Consider the following 25109-nt stretch of genomic DNA (forward strand, 5'->3'; position numbering starts at 1 on the left):
CCTCGCCTCGCCCGCTCCGCTGCCGCCGTCCTGAAGGCGGGGGCCGGGCCAAGTCTGGCCTGGCGGCCCGGCCGGGGACGGTTGGGGCCTTCCGGGCTTGGTGTGCCCCTCCAGTGCCCCGGTCCCTTTTTCTTTCCGCGCTCCCGGCGGCGCGGAACCGCAGAAACAAAGCAGAAACGAGTGGTGGAAAGGTCTGGTCCAAACCCTCATCCTCAGGTGGGAACTGAGGCCCAGGGAGAAGGGATTGCCTGGCGCTCACGTGCCCGGTTCTGGCCCCTCCCAGCTAGAAGGAGACCTTAGAGGCCAACATAACCATGCTCACTTACCATCACTTTATCTCCATTGTGCAGATAGGGAAACTGAGGCTCAGAGGCATGAAAGTCATGGGTGCTGTCACAAAGCCAGGAAGTGGAGAACTTAGGGTCCAAATCTGGACCATCTAAGACAGAGACCAGGATCTTAGGCAGGCCCTCTGATTGCACCCATAGCAGGTGAGGGGATAGACCTGCTCTTGTGGGGGGGCCTGGCTGTCTCCTGCACCCCGTGGCTCAACACCTCTCAAGAACCCCTGGCATGAGTAGGGCCTCGGAGCCATGGTCCTGGCTTCAGATCCCGGCACCCACCTCTTACTAACTGTGTGACCATAGGCAGGTTCCTGAACTCCTCTGAACCTCTGCTGTTTCTGTGAAATGGGGTGATAACAGAACTCGCCTCTGAGGGCTGGAATGAGGCTGAAATGAGGTAGTGCATGTGAAACACTGAGACTGATGGCTGGTACCCGGGAAGCCTTTCTCCACGGGCACTGTCATGATTCTGTGCACACGCTTCTGCCGTGCCCTTTCCCCTCTCTAGACCTTCCTGGGAGGTCCTCTGCACACCCTTGGCCTCCCCCTGCACCTGCCAGCTCCCCCCTCAGTTGTTACCTCTTGAGGATGCCTCCTGACACCGGGCAGGCTGAGGCACCTGCTCTCGGCTCCCACTCCGCCTCCCTCCAGACCACTTTCCAGCCCTGAGAGGCCCTGAGCTCCTGGACCACTGTGACTGGGCACTTCCTTCTGGTTCCCCGGGAGCCTGTGCTTGTGCACCGTGGGTGCTTAGCAGATGTGTGCTGGGTCCCAGGCTTCCTGCTGTGTGCTCCACAGGTAATCTCAGTCCAAGAACAGGATTGTTCTTCCTGTTTTCCAGAAGCTTGGGGAGGTGCAGTGACTCGCCTGAGGTCACATGGCCAGACCGAAAAGATTTGCACTAGTGTCCGTCAGGCCTAGGTCCAGCCTCTGGGAGAGGGAGTTGGGCCTGCCAGCCAGAGCCTGAGAAGTCCTTTCAGCCTGTCTCTGCCAACGGCCTCAAGAACACTTAAAACAGCCCCAAGCATATGAGAATGGTGTCTATTTTTAGAGTCTGGGTGCCAGGGGGGCTGGGTCCGGCAGACCAGTTGTCCAGGCGCCTGCCCATGTGGCCAAGTGTTTCAGCCTCTAGGGTTTCTCTGGCATGAAACTGAGACTGTGTCCTCTGGTTCGTGGAGGGGATGATGATGGCAAATGGGGGTGAGGGGTCCCAGGCCTTTGATTCCTGTTCCTCCTGGGTCCTGGTCCAGGAAGCTGCTTCATGACCACTGTGACTCCAGCCGTCGAAGTGAAGAAGCCCAATTCTCGCGAGAATTCCCCAATCATTGGTTGAAAACAGTAGTATCCGTGGAGGAGCCAGGAGACTTGTCTGGTGGGCTGGTTCTCCACCTAATTTGCTGTGTGACCTTGGACAGTTCCTCCAGTCTCTGAGTCTGGTTTCCTCATGCTAAGAACTGGTTGTCCTACTAAAACCTCCCAAGGATGCCATGAGGTAGGGGCAAAGAAAATTCTCATTTTATACACAGAGAAACAGGTCCAGAGAGAAGGAAGCAGTTGTCCAATGTCGCCTAGTTGATAAATGATAAGACCAGTATACTTCCTTAAAGCCAGACTTCGGTACTCGAGCTCTTAGCCACCAAATTATACTTTCCTTCCCCCCTCCCAGCCTACACGCATCTATGTACAATACGGCTTGCTTTCTTTGAGAGCTGGGTGTCTGCGGGAACGCGGGACTGTCCGAAACGCTGAGGCTTACTTCAGAAGAGTTGGCTTCTGAGTTCAGGTTTCTACACAGCTGTCTGATTCTAAGCTCTGTTAAGGGACAGCTCCCTCCCTCCCTCCCTCCCCTCCTGCCCTCGCCTGCCCCGCCCCCCAGGTCCTCTGTGGACCTGCTCTTTGCTGAGCCTGGAGTCCCAGAAACGAACCTGATGGGCCTCCACCCTCAGTGAGTTTATAGTCTAATGGGGGAGATGCTTTGGTGACCAAACTCACATTGCGAGTGTGAGAAGGCTGTAATGGAGGGGTGCAGAGTGCTCAGAAAGGAGCCTGTCCAGGGGGACCAATTGTGCTTAGGGAGTGTGGGTGAGGGGTAGATGGTCAGAATCCTCCCTGAGCTGGAACATTTAAGCTGGGCTCCTGATGGATGACTAGGAGTTCAACAGGTGAAGAAGGAGGGATCCAGGAGGCCCACCTTGGGCAAAAGAGCCCATTCCCTGGGTTGCCAGGCTGAGCTGGGCCTGTCTGGACTGCAGCAGAAACACAGCTTGGAGACCTTGCCTGCCTTCTCAAAATGTCCCCTCAGCTGAGCAGAACTAGGGGTACATGTGCCCACCTCAGGCTTTGGCCTGGCTCAAATTCAAACCTCCTCCCTCGCCTTGCCTTTGCCCAGAGGTGGGCACAGTCGGTCCTGCCATCTGCCTCCTGGCCACCAGCCTAGCCTCCTTCCTTCTCAGTAGCTTGAGGTTAACCCAGCTTTAAAAAGAAACAGCCATGATACTGACAAGGTCTCCCTGGGAACAGGACACTGTGGGCTACCACGGCATCAAGCAGCAGGTCTGAGCCTGCCAAGGTGAGGGCCAGAATCCCGACTGTGACAGATTTTGCCACAGGAGGTGGGGGCAGGGCTCCTGGTTGACTTGCTCGACCATGCCAGAAAGCTGGCTGGCGTGAGGAGGCAGAGTGGCCTGACAGGCTCAGCAGAAGCTGGAGGCTTCTCTGGGGCAGCCTCCCAGCCTCTCTCCTTGCTGCTTTTTGTCCTGCTCTTTCAAGTCTCTGGTCTCAGGTGCCTACAGGAGCCAGCAAAGGGATGAAGTGGGCCTCGTGGGGACTGGGTGAATTGGAGAGAGGGCAGCCGTGATCTGACTTCAGCTGGTCATTGTCGCCAGGGGTTGCAGGCCCAGATGCATTCAAATACTCTGTTTCCAAGAGAATCTGGAAATCGGTATTGTCATACCAGCTCTCCTAGTGTTCAAACGTTGATAGGTAATTCACATTTCTGAGAACACCTTTACAAGCAGGACACAGACAAGGACCATCAACTTCAGACCTCTCTGTTCCAGCCTCTTGTTTTTGGCAGGAATGGTGCCCAGTAATGCCTCCGCAGTCCCAATATCCATGGTCTTCCAACCCACACTCCCACTGCATTTCAGATGACTGGGATATGGCGTCAGGCCATATGGACCCATCCACCTGTGGATGGGTCATCCTTGGCGCTGGTGTTCCGCTGGGTGAGTGGGCCAGTCAGCTATTGGTGCTGGTCTCCAAAGTATGCCCATGCCCATCAGCATGGCCGAGGGCAGTGGTTTTCAAAGTGTGGTTTCTGACCCTCAGCATCATCCAGGAACTTGCTAGAAGTGCAGATTCTTGGTTCTTAGCCCAGACCTACTGATTCAGAAACTCTGGGACTGGGGCCCAGCAATTGTGGGCAATCCCCGCAGGTGATTCTGATGCTGGCTGCGGTTTGAGATCCACTGGTCTAAGGGCCGGGACTGAGTTGATTCTCTGAAATGGAGGTGGGCAGGGCGCGCCCTCCTTCACCTGTCTGGTAGAGAGGTCACAGGGTGTCTGTTCAGCCTTCTGGGGTCCCTCCCCTAGCTACTGTTGTGAGGTGTGGATGATCTCATGTGCCATTGTGTTAATAGGAGTGCCATTTATCGAGTACTCACCATGTGCAGGTACAGCTCTCATACCCATTTTCAGACAGGTAAACTAAGGCCCAAAGAGGTGAAAGGATTTACCCAAGTTTACATTTGCATAAATGGCACAGGCAGGAGCCACCAAACACTTAGCCAGCATGCTGTGCCATCCCTAGTCTGCCACTATATGGTCATTAGTGTCACACATAAGTGGGTTTCCTTGTAGCCCAACCATGCCCACACCCAAATAATCTACAATTATTTGGATGCTGAATGATGAGGGTCCCTTGTTAGGTGATTTCATCATCGTGTGAACATTGGAGTGTACTTACACAACCTAGGGGGTGTAGCCTCCTATGCACTTAGGCAATATAGGATAACCTGTTGCGCCCAGGCTACACACCTACACTGCATGTCACACTGCACTGAACCCTGTAGGCAACTGAAACAGTATGGTGAGCATTTGTGTATCTAAGCATATCTAAACATAGAATATGTACAGTAGACCAGGCAGAGTGGCTCACGCCTATAATCCCAGCACTTTGGGAGGCTGAGGCAGGAGGATTGCTTGAGCCCAGGAGTTTGAGACCAACCTGGGCAACATAGCTAAACCTCATCTCTAAAAAAAAAAAATTAAGCTAGGCATGGTGGCTCACACCTGTAATCCCAGCACTTTGGGAGACCAAGTCAAGAGGATTGTCTGAGCTCACAAGTTCGAGACCAGACTGGACAACATGGTGAGACCTCTTCTCTACAATAAAAAAAAAAATTAGCTGGACTCTATGGTTCACACCTATAATCCCAGCACTTTGGGAGACTGAGGTGAGAGGATGGCTTCAGTCCAGGGATTCAAGACCAGCCTGGGCAACTTGATGAGACCTCGTCTCTACAATACAAAGAAAATTAGTGGGACATGGTGTTGTGTGCTTGTGTTTAGCTATTGGGAAGGCTAACGTGGAAGAATCACCTGAGCCCAGCAAGTCGAAGCTGCAGTGGCCATGAACGTACCACTGCACTCCAGCCTGGCTGACAGAGCAAGACTCCGACTCAAAAAAAAAAGAAAGAAAGAGAAAAGAAAAATTAACCAGGCATGGTGACACACATCTAGTGTTTCAGCTACTTGGAAGGCTAAGGCAGAAGGATTGCCTGAATCTAGCAAGCAGAGGCTGCAGCAGCCATCCATAATTGTGCCACTTCACTCCAGTTGAGTGACAGAGTGAGACTCTGACTCAAAAAAAAGAAATCAAAAAATTAGTTGGGTGTGGTGGTATACTCCTCTACTCCCAGCTACTCAGGAGGCTGAGGTGGAAGGATTGCCTGAACACAGGAGTTTGAGGCTGTAGTGAGCTGTGATCATGCCACTGCACTCCAGCCTGGGTGACAGAGTGAGACCTCAACTAAAAAAAAAAAGAAAAGGTACAGTAAAACTATGGTATAAAGGATAAAAAATGAGACTGAACACAATGGCTCACATGTAATTCTAACACTTTGAGAGGCTGGGGTGGAAGAATATATTGAGCCCAGGAGTTTGAGACTAGCTTAAGTAAAATAGTGAGACCCTGTCTCTAAAAAACTTTTTTTAATTAGCCAGGCAAGCCGGGTGCAGTGGCTCAAGTCTGTAATTCCAGCACTTTGGGAGGCCAGAGTGAAGAGATTGCCTGAGCCCATGGGTATGAGAACAGCCCGGGCAACTTAGTGAGACCTCATCTCTCCAATAAATAAAAAAAATTAGTCAGATGTGGTAGTGTGCACCTGTAGTTCCAGCTACTTGGAAGGCTGAGGCGGAAGGATCGCCGGAGCCCGGCAGGTCGAGGCTGGGTGGCCGGGAGCGGCCACTGCACTCCAGTCTGGGTGACGGAGTGAGACTCCAACTCAAAAAAAAAAAAAAAAAAAAAATTAGCCAGGCATAGTAGCTCATACCTATAGTCCTAGTTACTAGAGAGGCTGCGGTGGAAGAATCACTTAAGCCCAGGAGTTCGAGGCTGCATGAGCTATGATTGCAGCACTGTACTTGAGCCTGGGAGACAGAGCGAAATCCTGTCTCTTAAGGAAAAAAAAAAAGATTTCAAGTGGCACACCTGTATAGGACAGCTCCATTCTAATCTTTAAGGGACCAGTGACATATATGAGGCCCGTTGATTGAAACATTATGTGGTACGTAACTGTACTTGCCCTTAAATCCCTGTATCAAGATCTACTTCTAGGCAACACTGAGATACTATCTAAAGCCACCAGGGCCCAGAAGCTGCCTAGCAATCCTCTCCTGTCCCCCCCGCCCGCGCTCAGGTTCATGGCCACCAGCGACCTGATGGCAGAGCTGCAGAAGGACTCCATTCAGCTGGACGAGGACAGTGAGCGCAAGGTGGTGAAGATGCTACTTAAGCTCCTGGAGGACAAGAACGGGGAGGTGCAGAACCTGGCCATCAAGTGGTGAGTGCCGGTCTCAGCAGGGACAGGGGAAGGGCCCCTGCCCAGGGCAGGGGAGCACCCCTGGGGTCCCTGCCCCTTTGGGGTACAGCCTCTGAGATAAGATTGCTGAGCATCTCCTGGTAGACAGTGCCTGAATCTGGGTTCCCCTGGAAGTAGATGCTGAGACAAGGCTCCAAGTCTGAGTTTCTTTGGGCATGACCCCAGGAAACACAGAGGAGTAGGGACATGAGGTAGGGAAGGGAAGAAATCCAATAAGGGCTTGTTACTAAGCAAGTGACCCCACTGGAAACCTCTGGGACACAGTGTAGGACATTCCCCTTGGAGATTTCCTGCCCAAAGGGGTATGAATCTACCAGCTTTCTGTTGGCCGTTGGTTGATGGCCACTTCTGGGGTAGGGCTAAGAGTCAGTCATTTCCTGGCCCCTCCAGCCAGAGAAAGCCCTTGGACAGAGATGCAAGTGTTGGCAGCCGAAAGGTCAGGCTGACATGGACCGGAGCAGTAAGGTCCTAGGAGACACAGGATTGGGATGTCCCAAAAGCCTTAACCCTAGGCATTGTGAGGTCGTGATCCCCAGATGTCGGTCAGTTGCCTCCAGAGTAGAAAAAGTAAGATGGGATATGATGTGTGGGGCTTGTGTGGTGGGACTGGGAGGGGTATGAGAATGGCCGGGGTTTAGGGTCAACAGAGAGAATTAGGGCACTGCCCCTCAAACCAGGTTCTGTGAGCTGGACCTGGGCCCAGGCATTCTTATGTTAATGAGTTGTGATATGATCCCAAGAGCAGAGAGAATTTAGGAAAGGGTTTTACACAGGACCATGACATGGGCAGGTTTGTGGTCCAGAAGTATCTCTCTGGCTACGGAATGGACTTAGGGTGGAGTTGTGGTCTCCCACCAACAGACCCAATTCCTTTCTCTAACAAGTAGTTTGCAGTACTCTTTTCCTATTAGGAAATGAAATCCGTACCTAATAAGGCCTGTCTCTACACATAATTACAGAATGGCATGTAGAAGACCCTAGTCAGTCACATCAAGGAAAAACAGAAGGAATATAGTTTCTGGTAAAGTGGTGTGTGTCTCAGTATGTAAGGTCTTGGGCACTGTGACAGGAGAAATGATGCTGAAGTCATGTGAAGTCTGCGCCTGGCTGTGAACTCATCAGAAGTGGATACCGAGGGGTGGTGGGGACTCGGTGTCACAGCAGCCCTGCTCTTAGAGGTGAAGTCACCTACAGTAGTGATCATCTCCCAGTGAGGTTTCCCAGAAAACAAAGTCCAGTCTTCCTTCTGTTTACCTGATCATTGCATTTTTGGAAAATCTAGAGTACAGTATATGAAAACAATGTAAAATTACTTTGTGTGTAATATAAAATGAAATTTTAGATTCAAATAATTATAGAAAGACTTTTTACCTATACAAGTGTCCCATGGAATGTTAGAAACTTTGGCGGACATGAACAGTGCCTTGTTTTACAATATTGCTTTTCTACCATTCCTGCCCTCGCCCCACTATATAAGCCAGAAGTGCCAACTCAGGAATTATGAGGACCATGGCCCCCACGCACGTCATTGCTCTTGAATTGCCCATCAGTTGCCGGGCAGTGTCACCTCACTGGGGAACGAGGGCTCTAGGAGGTGGAGGGAGAACTCCATGATTACTTAGATGTAGGAGCTGCTGGAGAAAGAAGTCGAGAAAGCCATGGATTGATAGTGGGCATGCATCACAGTCAGCTGGGGCCCTTGTTGAAACTAGATACTCCCTGCTCAGGGACTGTTTCAGGGGGCTGGGGGGAGGACCAGCAGGATTGGATTACAGCACCCTGGGTCTGGATTCTGATGCATACCAAGTCTGAGACCCACTCCTTTGGGGCAGAGGTTCTCAACCTTGACGGCACATTAGAAGCACCTGGGGAATTTTTTAAAGTCCCACGGTCCAGACCACACCCGAAACCAGTTAACTCAAATTCTCTGAGGGTGGCACCCAGGTAACCATTTTGCAAAGGCCCGGGTGAGAACCAGGGAGTCTAGAGCAGCTGTGTTTCAACCTTCATGTGCAGGCCAGTCGCCTGGCAACCTTGTGGAGCTGCAGGTCCTTGATCCAGGATAGCACCTGGGATTCTGCATCCTGAACAAGCTCCCAGGTGATGCTGATGGTGCTGACCCGTGATCAGACTTAGAGAAGCAAGGCTCTAAAGCAGAGGTTCTTGAAGTATAGCCTGGACTACCAGCATCAGCATCAACTAGGAACTTGCTAGGAAAGCACATTCTCAGGTCTTATCTGGGTCGCCTAAATTTGAAACTCTGAGTGGGTCCCAGCAACCTGTTTTAATGAGCCCTGCAGGGGATTCTTATGAACACTCAAGTTTGTTTTGGGGCACTGTTTGGTCATCTACTGAGAAGCAAATCACAGGAAGAAATGTAGGCTTGGGAGGTGCCAGAGACAATACTGGCATAGCCAGAGGGTACTTCTCTTTCTGGCCAAGCGGAGGGTCCCCTGTGGCTCCGAGGCCTTTTTCTCAGCACATGTGGCCCCCAGGAGTGTGAAGGAACCTGAGGGAGCAGCCTAACTCAGGCCAAGCCTTGGCCCTTGTACTCCCCTTCCTCCTTCCCTGCTCAGCCTGGGTCCTCTGGTGGGCAAAGTGAAAGAGTACCAGGTGGAGACCATCGTGGATGCCCTCTGCACCAACATGCGCTCAGACAAGGAGCAGCTCCGAGACATTGCCGGCATTGGCCTCAAGACTGTCCTCTCGGAGCTCCCTCCTGCAGCCACAGGTACCCAGCTCCCCAGGACTTGGTACTGTTACTATTTGTCCCAGTTTATTGTTTAAACAATTGAGGCTCAGAGACTTACCTGAGATTACTCAGGTAGAAGTGTTAGAGGATTCAGTCCCAGATCAATTTAAGTGCACGGTTCTTGGTCAATTAGAAACCTTTTAGGTTGGGTGCAGTGGCTCAGCCTGTAATCCCAACACTTTGGGAAGCCAAGGTGAGAAGATTGCCTGAGCCAGGGTGTTCGAGACCAGCCTGGGCAACTTGGTGAGACCTCGTCTCTACAATAAATCAAAAAATGTGCCAGGCATGGTGGCGCGCACTTGTAGTTCCAGCTACTTGGAAGGCTGAGGTGGCAGGATCACCTGAGCCCAGCAGGTTGAGGCTGCAGTGGCTGTAAGTGTGCCTCTGCACTCCAGCCTGGGTGACAGAGTGACACTCCGACTCAAAAATAAGTAAATAAATAAATCCTGGGTGAAGTAATGGAATCTAGCCAATGGCAGCGTAAAGAAACGGATTTCCTCACATGATAATTATGAAGGAATCAGCCACTCCATTTTGGACCAATTCATTTAGTGGCTCAATGTTGACAGGACTGAGATGTCTCCCACGTCTCTTTCCCTTTATAAGAGCCAGGCATGGTGTCTTACATCTGTAATCCCAGCACTTTGGGAGGCTGAGGTGGGAGGATAGCTTAAGCTCAAGAGTTTGAGACCATGTCTCTAAAAAAAATTTTTTTTAATTAGCCAGGCGTGGTAGCACACAACTATAGTCCCCGCTATGCAGGAGGCTGAAGCAGGAGGACCACCTCAGCCCAGGAGGTTGAGGCTGCAGTGAGCCGTAGTTGTGCCACTGCACTCTAGCCTCAGTGACAGAGTGACACTCTGACTCAAGGAAAGAAAAAGAAAAGTCCCCAGTAGGCTTCTATTCATATCTTATTGGCCAGAACTGGGTCACCTGGCCACTCCTAGGAGAAAGGGAGGTGAGAAGTGAAATGTCTAACTTTTCCCACCTCCCTAGTGGAAGTGGGCAAGGAAGGAGGGGTTGAAGCTGAATGAGCCAGCCCAGCAGCTTGGCCACGGGTCTCCACCTCCCCTAGCCATCTCCTTTAGTTTGGTGGGACTCCGAGCCAAACCCAGGACCCTAGTGCCCTAGCTTCCCTGGGTCATTGGGGTTCTGGGGATGTGGGCTCAGGAACACAGCCAGAACAGAGAATGACCAGAGGTGGAGGCTGCATTTCCTCCAGGCCAGGGCCTCACTGTGCTCACCTTGTGCCCCGTGCAGGCTCCGGGCTGGCCACCAATGTGTGCCGGAAGATCACGGGCCAGCTGACCAGTGCCATTGCCCAGCAGGAGGATGTGGCTGTGCAGCTGGAAGCTCTGGATATCCTCGCCGACATGCTGAGCAGGTGTGAGAGTCCACCTGGGCAATGAGGGGGAGGGGTGACAGGAGACAGGGGACCTCAAATCCACAGAGCCGGCACCTCCTGCACACCAGGCCCTGAGCGCAGGCTCCTGGATCATGCCGGCAGCCCTGTGAAGAAGTTGATTGTCACAGCTTGACAGGCCCTGAGAGGTGATGTGCCTACCCGGGGTCACAGTATCCATGAAACCTCCCATGACTTGAGCACCTATTCTGCAGCCATAATGACTGGAGTGAGGGCTGGACTAGTGCTGGGAATTTGGAGTCGATCAGTCTTGGTTGCTCCTAGGGAGGCATTCAAAGACACACAGAAACCGAGAATGTAGAAAGTACAAATCCGGATCAGAGCAGGGCTGATAAGCGCTCAGAGGAGCTTCCCAACCCAGCTGAGGGTGGCAACCCTTACTAGAGAGGGTCCTGGAGGGTACTGAGCCTTTGAGTAGTGGCAGGACTTAGCCAGGTCTGGGCAGGCATGGGGGGAGGCTGGAGGGGAGACTGTCCCCAGCCCAGAGAGCAGAGGCAGGGGAAGATGGGGCGGGGGGTGTCCCAAGGCTGGTGCCAGGCGTGGGGTGGGCTGTAATGTGGAGAGGCAAGTGTGGAGGGAGGAGGCTGGAGGGACGACCAGGAGCCAGGGGGACAAGTATTTGTGGGTTTTACAGTGACCTTTCTCTCTGCAGTGTGGAGAGGAGATGGGAGGGAGCTGGTTAAGAGGCTTCTGCGGGCAGGTGAAATCGGGTTGGTTGTCTTCAGGAGGTTGACTTCACAGGATTTGGAGTGGGCAAGAGAGGCAGAAGCTGGAGCAGGACCCCAGGGGCTGCCTTTAGTAACTGGGGGATGGATAGAGCCGCTGGGGTGGGTGCACTGCGGGAGCAGGAGCAGGTGTGTGGGGAGGAAGGTAGTGGATTCAGTTTGGGGCACATGAATTTGAGGAACCCAGGAGGCACCCACTCTACCATAAACCCCACGAGGGCGGGTCCTGGGACCGGAGTCAGTTTTGCTCACCCTAGCTTCTAGCGCAGTCTCTGTCACATAGTAGTGGAACAAATCAACAAACCCATGAAACCTAGGAGTAGGGTCTGGCTGGACAGAGATATGGGTGGGTAAGATCATTGAGTTCATGTGGAGTGAGCAGAGGAAAGGCCTCAGGACATTTATGGGACACAAGCTGCAGGCCTGGTTTGAAGGTGAGGATAGAAGCTGCTGCGGCGGGAAGGGGGCTGTGTTCTACCTGTGCAGAAGCCATGCTCTGTCATTGCCTCTTGTCTCGAGCCCAGAGCTCAGCTGCTCCAAAGGGCACTAAGGAGCCATAGATGGAGTTAAGTAGAGGAGTGACCAGGTCAGAAGTAAATTTTAGACCATTCTGGCCTCAGCGGGGACGATGGACTGGAGAGACGCTTTTGAGGCAGGCCCCGGATCCCCAGGAAGCGGAGCCAGCCCCATGCCATGCCCCATCTCCACTGGGCCTTCTCCCCAGGCTGGGAGCCTGAACACCGGGTTTAAGTCCTGGCCTTGCATTTCTTGGTTGAGTGGCCATGAGAAGCCCCTTCCTCTCTCTCTGCTGCTGCTTGTGTAACAAAAATAAATAATTTAAATACTTCCTCCTCACAGTTGCAAACCCTTCTGTTTGCCAGGGGCCACCGGATTGCTATAATTCTGGGGAGGAGGCCAGGAGAGGATGAGGAGGGGGCGGGGCCTTGGCCCTGGCGGCCTGCCAGGTGGGCTGGGCCTGATGCTCCCTCTGCTCCCCAGGCTGGGTGTCCCGCTGGGTGCCTTTCACGCCAGTCTCCTGCACTGTCTGCTGCCGCAGCTGAGCAGCCCACGCCTGGCGGTGCGCAAGCGGGCAGTCGTGGCACTCGGCCACCTGGCGGCCGCCTGCAGCACAGACCTCTTCGTGGAGCTCGCTGACCACCTGCTGGACCGGCTGCCCGGCCCTTGCACGCCTGCCAGCCCTGCTGCCATCCGCACCCTGATCCAGTGTTTGGGCAGCGTCGGCCGCCAGGCCGGCCACCGCCTCGGTAAGGGGGTGTGGCAGAGCCGGGCGGGCCTAGGCGAGGGCCTAGCGGCCTCTTTGGTCAGGGGGCAGGGCTGAAGCCCCAGGAACAGGGAAGGTGGGGCTGGGGGCCAGGGCTTGGAAGACTGAGCTTGGGTCCTGAGCACCATGTGCTAACTCGTCTGATCCCTCTCAGGGAATGAGCTTGGATCAGTCACATCCGAGACCTGGACCCTTGAGGTGAATCGCAATTTTTTTTTTTGAGTTGGAGTCTCACTCTGTCGCCCAGGCTGGAGTGCAGTGGCATGCTCACAGCCACCCCAGTGTCCACCTGCTGGGCTCCGGCGATCCTTCCATCTCAGCCTTCCAAGTAGCAGGAACTACAGGCGCGCGCTACCACGCCTGGCTAGTTTTTTATTTATTGTAGAGATGAGGTCTCACCAAGTTCCCCAGGCTGTGTTCGAATCCATGGGCTCATGCAGTCCTCTCACCTTGGCCTCCCAAAGTGCTGGGATTACAGGCTCGAGCCACCATGCCTATAATTATAATTGTAATTGTAGGTCAGTTGTAATTATAAATCATGCCACCAAACTGTTAAATATGTTCTAGCCTCCTACTTTGACAAATATACCTACTTTGACATAAGCTTGGTTTGCATTTTTTTTTGGAGGATAATACACATACAATAAACCACACTGTTTAAAGTGTACAATTCTGCCAGGCATAGTGGCTCACACCTATAATCCTAGCACTTTGGGAGGCTGAGGCAGAAGGATCGCTTGAAGCCAGGAGGTAGAAGCTGCAGTGAGATATGATTGTGCCACTGCACTCCAGCCTGGGTGACAGAGCAAGACCCTGTCTCTAAAATAAAGTGTATGGTTCAGCGTGTTTTGATGTTTGCATACACCCGTGAAGCTACCACCACAATCAAGATACAGAGCATTTCCCTTACCCCCAAAGGTTTCCTTGTGCCCCTTTGCAGGCCATCCCTCCTTCTGCCTCATCTCAATGCTTCCTGTCACTACAGATCAGCTGTTTAGAAATGGAAGGCAGGGGCTGGCTTAGGCCTCTAATCCCAGCACTTTGGGAGGCCAAGATGGGAGAATTGCTTGAGCTCCGGAGTTCAAGGCTACAGTGAGTTCAGCTTGCACCACTGCACTCCAGCGGGGGCAACAAAGCAAGACCCTTTCTCTAAAAGTAATTAATTAATTAAAACAAATAAATACAGAAAGGGAAGGCTGCAGTTGGGTTTGAATGTGTCCTCAGACCCTTGGAGTTCTGGGCTCAAGCAGGGTAGTGGGCAGAGTTGGTCCATGGCCTGCCCCTCCACACCTCTGGCTCTCTCCCTGCAAGAGGCTTTGCAGGCATACATGGGGACACCCCAGCCAGCATGTCTACACCCTGTCCCATCCCTCCCATACAGCAGCTGACCCTTGTCCGCCTATGGGAGCATGGCCCCGGGAAAGGGGCCCTCAAAGGCTCAGACAAGGGCTCGGGGTTAGCTGGGCAAGAGACTCTGAGGTCCCAAGTACTCAGCCAAGGTAGAATCTAGGAGGGGATCTAGGCCAGGATGTCCCTTGTTGGCCTGTGCAGAAGGGTGAGACTGGAGAAGGGCAAGGGTGTGATCCTGTAAATCCCGGAGGCCAGGCAGGGACCCTTCTTGCCTGGCCTATTCAGGCAGTACCTGCCTCTCCTTTTTACCATCCAAGCACTCACAGCCTCGTACATACAGGAATTAAGGCAAGGATGTGAATAATAGGTTTAATAGCAGATGCTACTTATTGAGTGCCTGCTCTTTTCCAGGACCTAGGGTAAGCTCTTTAACTCCGTTACTTTATTAAGCTTTACAAAATCTCTGCCCAGGAGGTACTGTTATCCTTACTGTGAAGATCAGTAGACTGAGGTTGGGGAAGCGGTATGACCTGCCCAAGGTTCCATAGCAGTTAGGGCAGAGTCAGGGCTAGAACTCACGAAGCCTCTGAGTTGAATTTGCAAGCGGTCAGGGCTGCAGGCTGAGTGCTGTGGGCTGGGAGTACCCTGGAGTTCTGGCCTGGCTTTAGTGACCCACCCGGCCCTACAGGAGCCCACCTGGACCGCCTAGTTCCCCTGGTGGAGGATTTTTGCAACCTGGATGATGATGAGCTCCGGGAGTCCTGCCTCCAGGCCTTTGAGGCCTTCTTGAGGAAGTAGGTACAGTAGGGTGCCTGGGATTTCTCTGGGAAGTTGTGGGGATTGCTGGCCTCAAAGCCGTAAATTCTCAGGACTCACCCTTGGGCCCCACGCCCCCATCCTGCCTGGATCCAGCAGAGTCTCCCCCATCCTGCCCCACAGGTGTCCCACGGAGATGGGCCCTCACGTGCCCAGTGTGACCAGCCTCTGTCTCCAGTACATGAAGCACGACCCCAACTATAACTACGACAGTGACAAGGACGAGGAACAGATGGAGACAGAGGACAGCGAGTTCAGTGAGCAAGGTGGGCAGACAACCTGTCATGGGGTTGGAGGGTGGCAGTGGGGTATATTTGGTGCCCCTATCCTGATGCCAGCTCTTCCTCAGGCTCCAGCCCCCACTCACTCCGCTCAGACTCCACAGGTAGCCTTAACGATTGTAGCCATCACTGGCGCTTGTTGAGCATCTTCTGGCATTCGTGTTCCTCACAGTAACCCTAAAATACTGTATTATTACCCCCATATTTCAGACAAGGAAAAGAGAGGTACCTGAGATGATACAACTAGGAAGTGGCCTGGCTGGGGCTTGGAGCCCCGTCTATCAGGCTTCCTCTGCTGCCATCTCTATGCCCTTTTATTAGCGGCTTTCAAAAGATAATACTTCCATCCTAGCAGAAGGAAGCTCTAATGGTGGGATGGTAGGCACTGACAGAGAGAAAGACACCCAGGTGGGAGGATGAACTCAGTGACTTCCTTGCTTCCTTTGCCTGGGGTCCTCTCGTACTTGGACAGATTCCCAGGGCAGAAATGTTCCTAAGCCTGAAGGCAGGAGGTAGACGAAGACCATAGACTTAAGGCCTGAGAAGGTACTCGGAACAAGATGGGATGGTAGGAGATGAGACTGGACAGGCTTGTTGGGGCCTTGAATGCCAAGCTGGGTAGTCTGGACATTTTCTTGTCAGTAATAGGAAGCTAATGATGTTCTTTCAGGACTGGCATAGGGTGGAAGTAACAAAAAAGAGTCCATCAGAGGGGACATCTGCTGAGCTGACCAGTGGATGTACCCACAGTGACTTGTCCAGACACAAGTGCTCTGGGGGTCTGACTTGTCGACAGAGCAGCGTGGACAGGAACACGTTGGCCTTCCACGCCTGTGTTTCGGGGTGCCCTCATTAGGACTGTCCCCTCAGAGCCTCGTGTGCCTCCCCAGGCGATGGCAGTAGGCTCTGTGGGCCTGAGTCTCAGCTCTGCTTCTTCCTAGCTGTGCGCCCTTAGGAGGGCCTTGCCCTCGTTGAGCCTTAATCTTGTCATCTGTAAAATGGGGCCTAGCATCAGCTTCATTTCTGAGGTGCCAGTAGAGACATAAGCTCTTGCCTCTTGAGGAGCTCGTGGAGTAGAAAGCCACACATGTCCAGCATTTCTTCAGTGCCATCCTAGTCCTGCTTGGAAGCGTTCAGAATCAGGACCCCTGAGAGGGTGGGGCTGAGAGGAAGGAAAAGGCCAAAGGGAGGCCCTATCACTTCTCCCTCCTGGAATCCCAGCAAATGAAACACCACACAGCCAGTTCTGAAGCCAAAGGATAGGTTAGTCCATTTCTTCTCTGGTGTTGTTAAAACAGTTGAGGATTTGGAAGCAGATGGAGGGCCCTGCTTTAACTCCAAACATTCTCCTACCTTGGGGCAAGCCACTTCCTCTCTGCAAGCTCCCTGTAATAGAGAAATAGTCCCTATCTCTCAAGGCCAAATGAGGCTAAAATGAGTTGATGGCTTTGATGTGCTTAGTGCCATCCCTGTCACAAGGTGGGTGCTCCTGAAAAGGCAGGAAACATTCCTCAATAAGGTATAAATATTGATTATTGAAAGGGAAACACAGTGCCAGGCTCCCTCTCCCCCACCTCCTTCCCGGAGTCACAGGCCCATCCTGGTAGACCATGCATGTCTTGTCCCTGCCCCAGAGAGCGAGGATGAGTACAGCGACGACGATGACATGAGCTGGAAGGTGCGCCGGGCAGCGGCCAAGTGTATAGCGGCCCTGATCGGCTCACGGCCCGACCTGCTACCCGATTTCCACTGCACCCTGGCACCCATGCTCATCCACCGCTTCAAAGAACGGGAGGAGAATGTCAAGGCCGACGTCTTCTTGGCTTACATCGTGCTGCTGCGGCAAACGCGGCCCCCGAAGGGATGGCTGGAGGCCATGGAGGAGCCCACACAGACTGGCAGCAACCTCCACATGCTGCGGGGACAGGTGGGCATGCCTTGGCCCTACTCCCTCTCATGGATGTGCCCACCCACCTGCTCATCATTAGTGTCGCTGGACTCAGAAGCTCATCTAGGGAGAGGATCTAGTCAAGGAAGGGAGGGGCCCACAGGGTGGGACCAGCCAGGCTTCTGCTTCCCCTTCATGGTGTATGGTAGTGACAGCCAGCCTACTGGTGACCTAATCTCCCTGAACCTGTGAGGACCCAGGAGTGCCTGCCCCCAAGGGCCTGGCAGAGAGCAAGGGATATGTACTTGGAAGACTTCCTCTCCACACTGGTATCCTCCCTGGGGATACACCTGGCAGAGTCCCCTGGTGGTAGACAGGTGGAGAGGTTTCCTGGATGTCCCTGACTGCCCTCACCGGCCCACAGGTGACCCTCGTGATCAAGGCCCTGCAGCGGCAGCTTAAAGACCGGAGTGTCAGGGCCCGCCAGGGTTGCTTCAGCCTTCTCAGCGAGCTGGCGGGCGTCCTCCCTGGCAGCCTGGCTGAGCACATGCCTGTGCTGGTATCAGGTAGGCTGGACCCCAACCCGGTGTCTGCTGTTCTGGGCCTCTTCCAGAACCCAGATCCCAGCCCTGAGTTGAGCCCCTGTCCCAGACTGAGCCTGTGGCTGGTAGCCTACAGTGGCTCCCCACTCCCAGCAGGGAGAACGAGGCTGAGTACCTGGCCCTACTTCCTGGTTTCAGGTGAGTTCCCTGCCTGGTTTCCCTCAACCCTGGGCACTAGTCAAGTCTTGACTTCTTGGAAACTTCTGCATAAGAGCGTAGGTGCTTCAGTCCAGCTCAGGCACCTGTGGGTGCTCCATTCTCGCTTCCAGCAGGGGCCATGTTGGGTCTGAGTTCGTGGCCCATAATCTTTGCACCTACTCTGCAGGCATTGTCTTCTCGCTGGCTGACCACTCCAGCTCCTCCACCATCCGGATGGATGCCCTGGTCTTTCTGCAGGGGCTGCTGGGCACGGAACCGGCTGAGGCCTTCCACCCTCACCTGCCCACCCTCCTGCCACCTGTGATAGCCTGTGTGGCCGACCCTTTCTACAAGATTGCGGCCGAGGCCCTACTGGTGCTACAGGAGCTGGTACGGGCCCTATGGCCACTGGACAGGCCGCGGACACTTGACCCTGAACCGTACATTGGAGAGATGTCCGCGGCCACCCTGGCGCGACTCCGCGCCACTGACCTGGACCAGGAAGTGAAAGAGCGGGCCATCTCTTGCATGGGCCACCTCGTGGGCCACCTGGGGGACAAGCTGGGGCATGACCTGGAGCCCACCTTACTGCTCCTCCTGGACCGCCTGCGGAATGAGATCACTCGACTGCCTGCCGTGAAGGCATTGACACTGGTGGCTGTGTCCCCACTGCAGCTTGACCTGCAGCCCATCCTGGCCGCGGCACTGCCCGTTCTGGCCTCATTCCTGCGTAAGAACCAGCGGGCGCTGCGGCTGGCCACGCTGGCTGCCCTGGACGCCCTGGCCCAGAGCCAGGGACTTAGCCTCCCACCATCTGCCCTACAGGCTGTGCTGGCTGAGCTGCCTGCCCTGGTCAATGAGAGTGACATGCACGTAGCCCAGCTGGCTGTGGACTTCCTTGCCACAGTGACCCAGGCCCAGCCAGCCTCTTTGGCGCAGGTCAGTGGCCCTGTGCTCTCAGAGCTGCTGCGGCTGCTGCGTTCACCCCTGCTGCCAGCGGGAGTGCTGGCAGCCACCGAAGGCTTCCTACAAGCTCTGGTGGGGACCCGCCCCCCATGCATGGACTACGCAAAACTCATCAGCCTGCTCACTGCACCCGTTCATGACCAGGCTGTGGATGGTGGGTTGGGCCTGCACAAGCAGGTGTTCCACTCGCTGGCCCGGTGTGTGGCAGCCCTCTCGGCTGCCTGTCCCCAGGAGGCAGCAGGCACAGCCAGCCGCCTGGTCTCTGACGCCAGGTCGCCTCACTCCAGCACGGGGGTCAAGGTTCTGGCGTTCCTGTCACTGGCTGAGGTGGGTCAGGTGGCCGGGCCGGGCCCCCAGCGGGAGCTGAAGACGGTGCTTTTGGAAGCCTTGGGGTCACCCAGTGAGGACGTGAGGGCTGCAGCCTCTTACGCCCTGGGCCGTGTAGGCGCTGGCAACCTGCCCGACTTCCTGCCCTTCTTGCTGAGGCAGATTGAGTCCGAGCCCCGGCGACAATACCTGCTGCTGCACTCACTCAGGGAGGCCCTGGGAGCTGCCCAGCCCAGCAGCCTGAAGCCCTACGTCGAGGACATCTGGGCCCTGCTCTTCCAGCACTGCGAGGGCCCTGAAGAGGGCACCCGGGGGGTGGTGGCCGAGTGCATCGGGAAGCTGGTCCTTGTGAACCCTCCATTCCTTCTGCCCCGCTTCCGGAAGCAGCTCGCTGCAGGTAGGAGCACAGGCATGGGCAGAGGCAGCCCAACTCAGAGGTGGGCAGTTTGCTCCTGAGCATCCAAGCAGCTCAGGCAGAAGGAGATGTTTCAGGTTGTTGGGTACAAGAGTCACAGTGTCTAGGAGACAGAGGCAGAGGAGCCACAGAGGAACACACAGTCTCCTGGAACTTAAAAACTTCCTCCTGTGGGACTCTCCGAGATAGAAGGGACAGCAAATACACTAAAAATTTCATGATGCCATTTTCATAATCCTTGGTATGGGCAGTAGCCTAATGCTCCAGGCCAAGGTTAATAAAAACAGTTCTCTGAGGGACCGGAGACTGCAGCCTGCCGAGGGTCACCTTTCTTGGGCCGGCTTGAGGCCAGGGCAAAAGTCCGTGTAGACTGGGGTTGGATAACATGCCATGCCCTTGGGGTTGGAGAGAGCTGGCCAAGAACCAGGAGGGCAGGTATTTTGGGTTGTCGTGTAAGGGTACATCAGAGTGTTTCACAGATCCAGGAGGTAGGAAGACGGGTGGGGTCCTGGAGCCCTGGGGCAAGCGAAGGCCCCAGAACAGAAGTCCTCTGGATGTATTTGTTGCCAGAATGCAGGTAAAGTGCTTGGTACGCTGAATGGTACCTTCAGTAATTAATACTGAGTAATCCCAAAACTGCTGTTGTTGCTAGGTATGTTCGTGAAGGCCTTCTTGGGTTGCTGGATTGATGAGAAGCTGCTGTGTAGCCCCATCCCTGTGTGGACGGAAAGAATGTTGTTGAGGACATGGTTTATTGCGTTACATGAGGGACCTTGAGAGACAAGAGTCTCGTGACAAGGACGAGCCCTGCTCTAAGCACCAGTTGTTTCTGTCCCATGCACAGAACCAGTTACTTGGTCACATTTCCTTCTTACCACAGCTTAGAGTCAAATTAGTGGCCTCTTAGGCTTCTAGCAAGTCCTTGGGCCTTCCTAGTTGGTGCGCTCTGTGTGCCTCTCATCCTGGTCTTTATCTCACCTCCCTGCCTCTAGTTGTCCTTACTCGTGTTTTCCTTATTTTCAGTTCATTTAATCCTATTCTGTTTGTCTTCATCAGCCCCCCTGAATCTTCCTGGGAACCAGTCAGGCTGGAAAGAGAAGGAGAAAGAACTACAAGTCTGGATTCAGTAACTTCCACTCGTTCATACCTTAGCACCAAATTAATGAACTTTCTCCTTGAAGCTTGAGTTGACAGTCTGTGTGATGGAAACACCTTAGCTCACTCGCTGTGGTGTGTGGGGCTGGGGGGCCTGTGCAAAGGAGCCAGCAGCCTAGGGGCGATGCAGAGGCCTGTGAGGTGTCTTTGACTGACTGGGACATGGATTTTTCCGTTTCCCTCAGCTTCTCTACTCAGACAGCAAGACGCAAAGCAAAACTGAGTGAATCCTCCATCACCAAGCTTGGAGCTGTTCCGAGTCCTGTTACAACCCCTGGCCTGCATGCCACTTGAAGCACCGCTGGCCCTGCTTGGAGATGCAGGCCCAGGAGGGACCCAGCCAGGAACTTTGGATCTGCTGTGTGGCCTTCCATATAAACTTAACCGCTCTGAGTCTCTCTTTCTTCATGCATAAAATAGACATTGACAATCACTTTTATTATTTAAGTCAATACTTTACCATTCTTTATTATTATTTTTAGAGGTGGGGTCTCACTCTGTCTCTCAGGCTGGAGTGTTGTGGTGCAATCACAGCTCACTGCAGCATCAAACTCCTGGGCTCAAGTGATCCTCCCATCTCAGTCTTCTGAGTAACTGGGACTACAGGCATGCACCACCATGCATGGCTATTTTTATTTTATTTTTTAAAGAGACTGATTCTCCCTGTGCTAACTAGGCTGGTCTCAAACTCCTGGGCTCAAGCAATCCTCCCACCTCAACCTCCTGAAACACTGGGATTACAGGCATGAGCCACTGCACTCAGCCTATGATTAATTAATTAATAGCATCATCCTGAGGATTAATCAGAATAATATGTCTAACAAACCTGATGCGTCTCAAGGCCTGAGGGGAGGTCTTCTTTGAGTGACCGTGTCTTACATTAATGGTTCTCTCTTTGCATCATACAACATGGTTACCTGAAACTGCAGTCTTACTCTCTCAGCTGCAGCAGGAGAAATTGGGAGATTCAAGGCTGCTGAGAGAAATGGTAGCATCGACTTCCCCAGAGATAGAGAGAGGGTGCCCCGAGTGGGGAGCAGGTGCAGTTCTGTCTTCCATAGAGTCAGGGAGAGCCTCAGCACCTTCCAACTTGTGAGTGTCCAAGATTGGCCTCTGTCCCTCATTAAGTCACATCTTATCCTCAGGTCAGCCACACACGCGGAGCACTGTCATCACAGCGGTCAAGTTCCTCATCTCGGACCAGCCTCATCCCATCGACCCCCTCCTGAAGAGCTTCATCGGTAAGCACCTCCCTCCCACCCCCAACCCTGTTCAAACCCCGCCCCCAGCCCTTGAGCTTGAACCCATGTTTCTCACACAGTAGCCAAAGGGAGTAGGAGGCCACCTCCTTCCCACAATGGACAGTTAAGTAAGGATGCCTGGGGTTGAATCCCTACTGCCACCGAATCACTAGGTGAACCCAGCATGCCCCTTCTCACCTCTGAGCTTCACTTTCCTCATTTGTCAGATGGGCATGAGAAACCCTTATCTGCGTTTTTCAGGGTTTTGAGACCCACGGGCTACTGAGGTAGAAAGACACACTGACTCTAGGAAGTGGAAAACCATCCACCACTCACACGCCTTCACTTTTGCAGACACATGCCTGAATCGGTGGTTACTTTGATAATCGTCAAATAGTGACATTCTAGTTCTATTATCTCTCCCCTGTTATAAGTTTGCATTCTACCCTCAGGAAATACTTTTCCTTCTCCCCCATTTATTTATTCATCAGCTTATTATTATTATTAATTTTTTAGAGTGGACTCTCACTCTGTCACGTAGGCTGGTGTGCAGTGGCATGCTCATGGCCACCACAACCTCAACCTACTGGGCTCAGGGGATCCTTCCAAGTAGCTGTAACTACCTAGCATGCCACTCTGTACAACTGACTTTTAATTTATTGTAGAGATGAGGTTTCACCAAGTTGCCCAGGCTGGTCTCAAACCCCTGGGCTCAGGCAGTCCTCTCACCTCGGCCTCCCAAAGTGCTAGGATTATAGCACTACTCATCAGTTTATTAATATCATTATAGGCTTACAGATTCCCATTCATTCCGTGGGTTATAATCTATTACTGTTTTTATTTAATCTTGATGCTCAAGATTTTCTCTGACTTAGCCACTGGGAACCCTTCAAGCTGGTTCCTATGTTCTTTTGCCATGTTTCCATCATTCTTTGAGTGTATCCTTGCTTCAGGATACAGCAAGATGCTCCAGATTTATCTTGAACCTTTCCTATCCTGGAATCAGCCATTTCTCCAAGGCACCCTGATTCCTTTTATCGGAGAATACTATTTGGAATCCAAGATCTGGACACTAGGAGTGTTCATTGCTGCTGGAGTGCCATTGCTTCTAGAGCCTCTCAGTTGACAAACTAGAAAATGTATATATGTACACAAACATGCACATGCATACATGTGTTTATACACACACACTTATATACTCTCTTCTCCTGCCCCCTTCTTCTTGTACATACCCATCTACCTATCTTGAAAACCTTGAGTTCAAGGCCAGGCACAGTGGCTCATACCTATAATCCCAGCACTTTGGGAGGCCCAGGTGAGAGGATTGCCTGAGTTAATGGGTTCGAGACCAGCCTAGGCAACTTGGAGAGACTTCATCTCCACCATAAATTAAAAAAATCAGCAGGGCATGGTGACGCATGCCTGTAGTTCCAGCTACTTGGAAGGCTGAGGCAGAAGGATCACCTGAGCCCAGCAGGTAGAGGCTGTGGTGGCCATGAGCGTGCCACTGCACCCCAGCCTGGGCAACAGAATGAGACTCTAACTTAAAAAGAAAAAAGTATTTTTTTCAAATTTAATTTAATTTAATTTTTTATTGTAGAGACGAGGGCTCACCAAGTTGCCCGGGCTGGTCTCGAACCTGTGGGCTCAGGCAATCTACTCCAACTTGGCCTCCCAAAGTGCTGGAATAACAGGCTGAGTCACGGAGCCCGCCAAGTATTTTTTTTTTTTTAAAGAAATAGGGCTGCGCCCACTGGCTCATGCTTGTAATCCCAGCACGTGGGGAGGCTGAGGCAAGAGGAATGTCTGAGCCCCAGAGTCCGAGACTAGCAAAAAAAACAAACAACAAAAAAACAACAACACAAAAACACTACAGCCAGGCCCTGTGGCTCATGCCTGTAATCCTAGCACTTTGCGAGGCAGAAACGAGAGGACTGACTGAGCCCAGTGGTTCAAGACCAGCCTGGGCAACCTAGTGAGACCCGTCTCTACAATAAATAACAAAAAAATTAGAGCTAGGTGTGGTGGGGCATGCCTGTGGATCCAGCTACATGGAAGGCTGAGGCGGAAGGACTGCCTGAGCCCAGCAGGTCGAGGCTAGGCGGCTGTGGCTATGGCTGTACCATTATGCTCCAGCCTGGGTGATAGAGTGAGATGCCAAATCAATCAATCAATCAATCAATCAGCAAGTCAGGTGTGATGGCAGGCCTGTATTCCCAGCTACTCCAAAAGGATCGTCAGAGCCCAGCTGTTTGAGGCTTCCATAGTGTGTTTGTGCCACTGCACTCCAGCCTGGGTGACAGAGTAGGACTCAGACTCAGACTCAAATAATAATAATTTCTTTTTAAAGAAAGAAAATAGCTTTTCCTGCCATCTGGGTGAATACAGTTTAATTTCTTGTAGCTTTGACATCGATTAGTAATGTTACAGGTCTACAAAAGTTCTTTTTGGATTCTGACTTATGTATGTTCATTCACATAAGCCCTAGAAGAAAATTCACTATTTTACAAAGTGCATTTTCTTCTTTAATGCTCTTGGCCCAATCTAAGAGTTAAATGGGCAAAATGTCCTAATAATGTTCTTGCTATACATTTCAGGAGCTTCTTATCTCATATATTTGTGATGGGGAATGCAAGTTATTGCCAGATGTTATTAGTAATTCAGCTCTTAAGGCAAAAATTGTTCACTTATGTACTTTTAACCTTTTGGTTCAGTTTAAAAAGCATGCTGACACTGCATCCTCAGATTAAGTTACCGTTTGCAAACACTAGTCCACGCAGACCAAGATATTCTCAGTCTCGTACAATACAGCAAAATACCGTGCGCCTTCATATAACACCATTTTCAAATCCGAGTCCACCACGAGACAAACTTTTATAATAATCCCTTCCTCTCTTCTAGCTAGAATCCCGTGTACAACTCTATTTGCAAAAGGAATTCCAGGATTTTTTTTAAGTCTGAAAAATCATTGCTTAATGGAGAGCCACATGTGTGATCAGACGAGAATGTGAGAGACGGAGAGGCCGCGGGGAGAGATCATAAGTGTGAAAGCCCAACTACAATGCAGGAGCAGGAGGAGGCGAGAGTCGCAAGAAGTGCGGAGCAAGGACCCTCCCCCCACCCAACCCTCGCTTTCCAGCGGAAAAGGCTGAAGGAGGCGACAAGCACAATCCAGGGCAGGGCCTGCCCGGAGTTCCCGACCCCCAGATGGCGGAATCCACACTCAGCGCTCGGTCGCTAGAACCGGACCCGGCGCGTCATCCTCCCTCCGGCAGCAGAAACTCTGCCCCTTTCCGATAA

General features: G+C 52.8%; 1 protein-coding gene across 1 annotated transcript in view; it reads left to right on the forward strand.

Moving 5' to 3' along the window:
- Positions 1-25109, forward strand: part of LOC103256784 (cullin-associated NEDD8-dissociated protein 2-like) — a 26403-nt gene extending 1294 nt beyond the window's left edge. The window contains exons 2-14 of the mRNA XM_021710639.1: positions 1595-1716; positions 3494-3571; positions 6184-6409; positions 9025-9179; positions 10461-10584; positions 12348-12613; positions 14669-14774; positions 14920-15062; positions 16712-17004; positions 17390-17531; positions 17893-19395; positions 21714-21809; positions 24877-25109. Coding sequence (XP_021566314.1) covers positions 1595-1716; positions 3494-3571; positions 6184-6409; positions 9025-9179; positions 10461-10584; positions 12348-12613; positions 14669-14774; positions 14920-15062; positions 16712-17004; positions 17390-17531; positions 17893-19395; positions 21714-21809; positions 24877-25109 — 3487 coding nt within the window. The remainder of the gene's footprint in view (positions 1-1594; positions 1717-3493; positions 3572-6183; positions 6410-9024; positions 9180-10460; positions 10585-12347; positions 12614-14668; positions 14775-14919; positions 15063-16711; positions 17005-17389; positions 17532-17892; positions 19396-21713; positions 21810-24876) is intronic.

This window comes from Carlito syrichta, unplaced genomic scaffold (assembly GCF_000164805.1).
Source record: "Carlito syrichta isolate Samal-C Ts95f unplaced genomic scaffold, Tarsius_syrichta-2.0.1 Scaffold296312, whole genome shotgun sequence".
Classification (NCBI taxonomy): domain Eukaryota; kingdom Metazoa; phylum Chordata; class Mammalia; order Primates; family Tarsiidae; genus Carlito; species Carlito syrichta.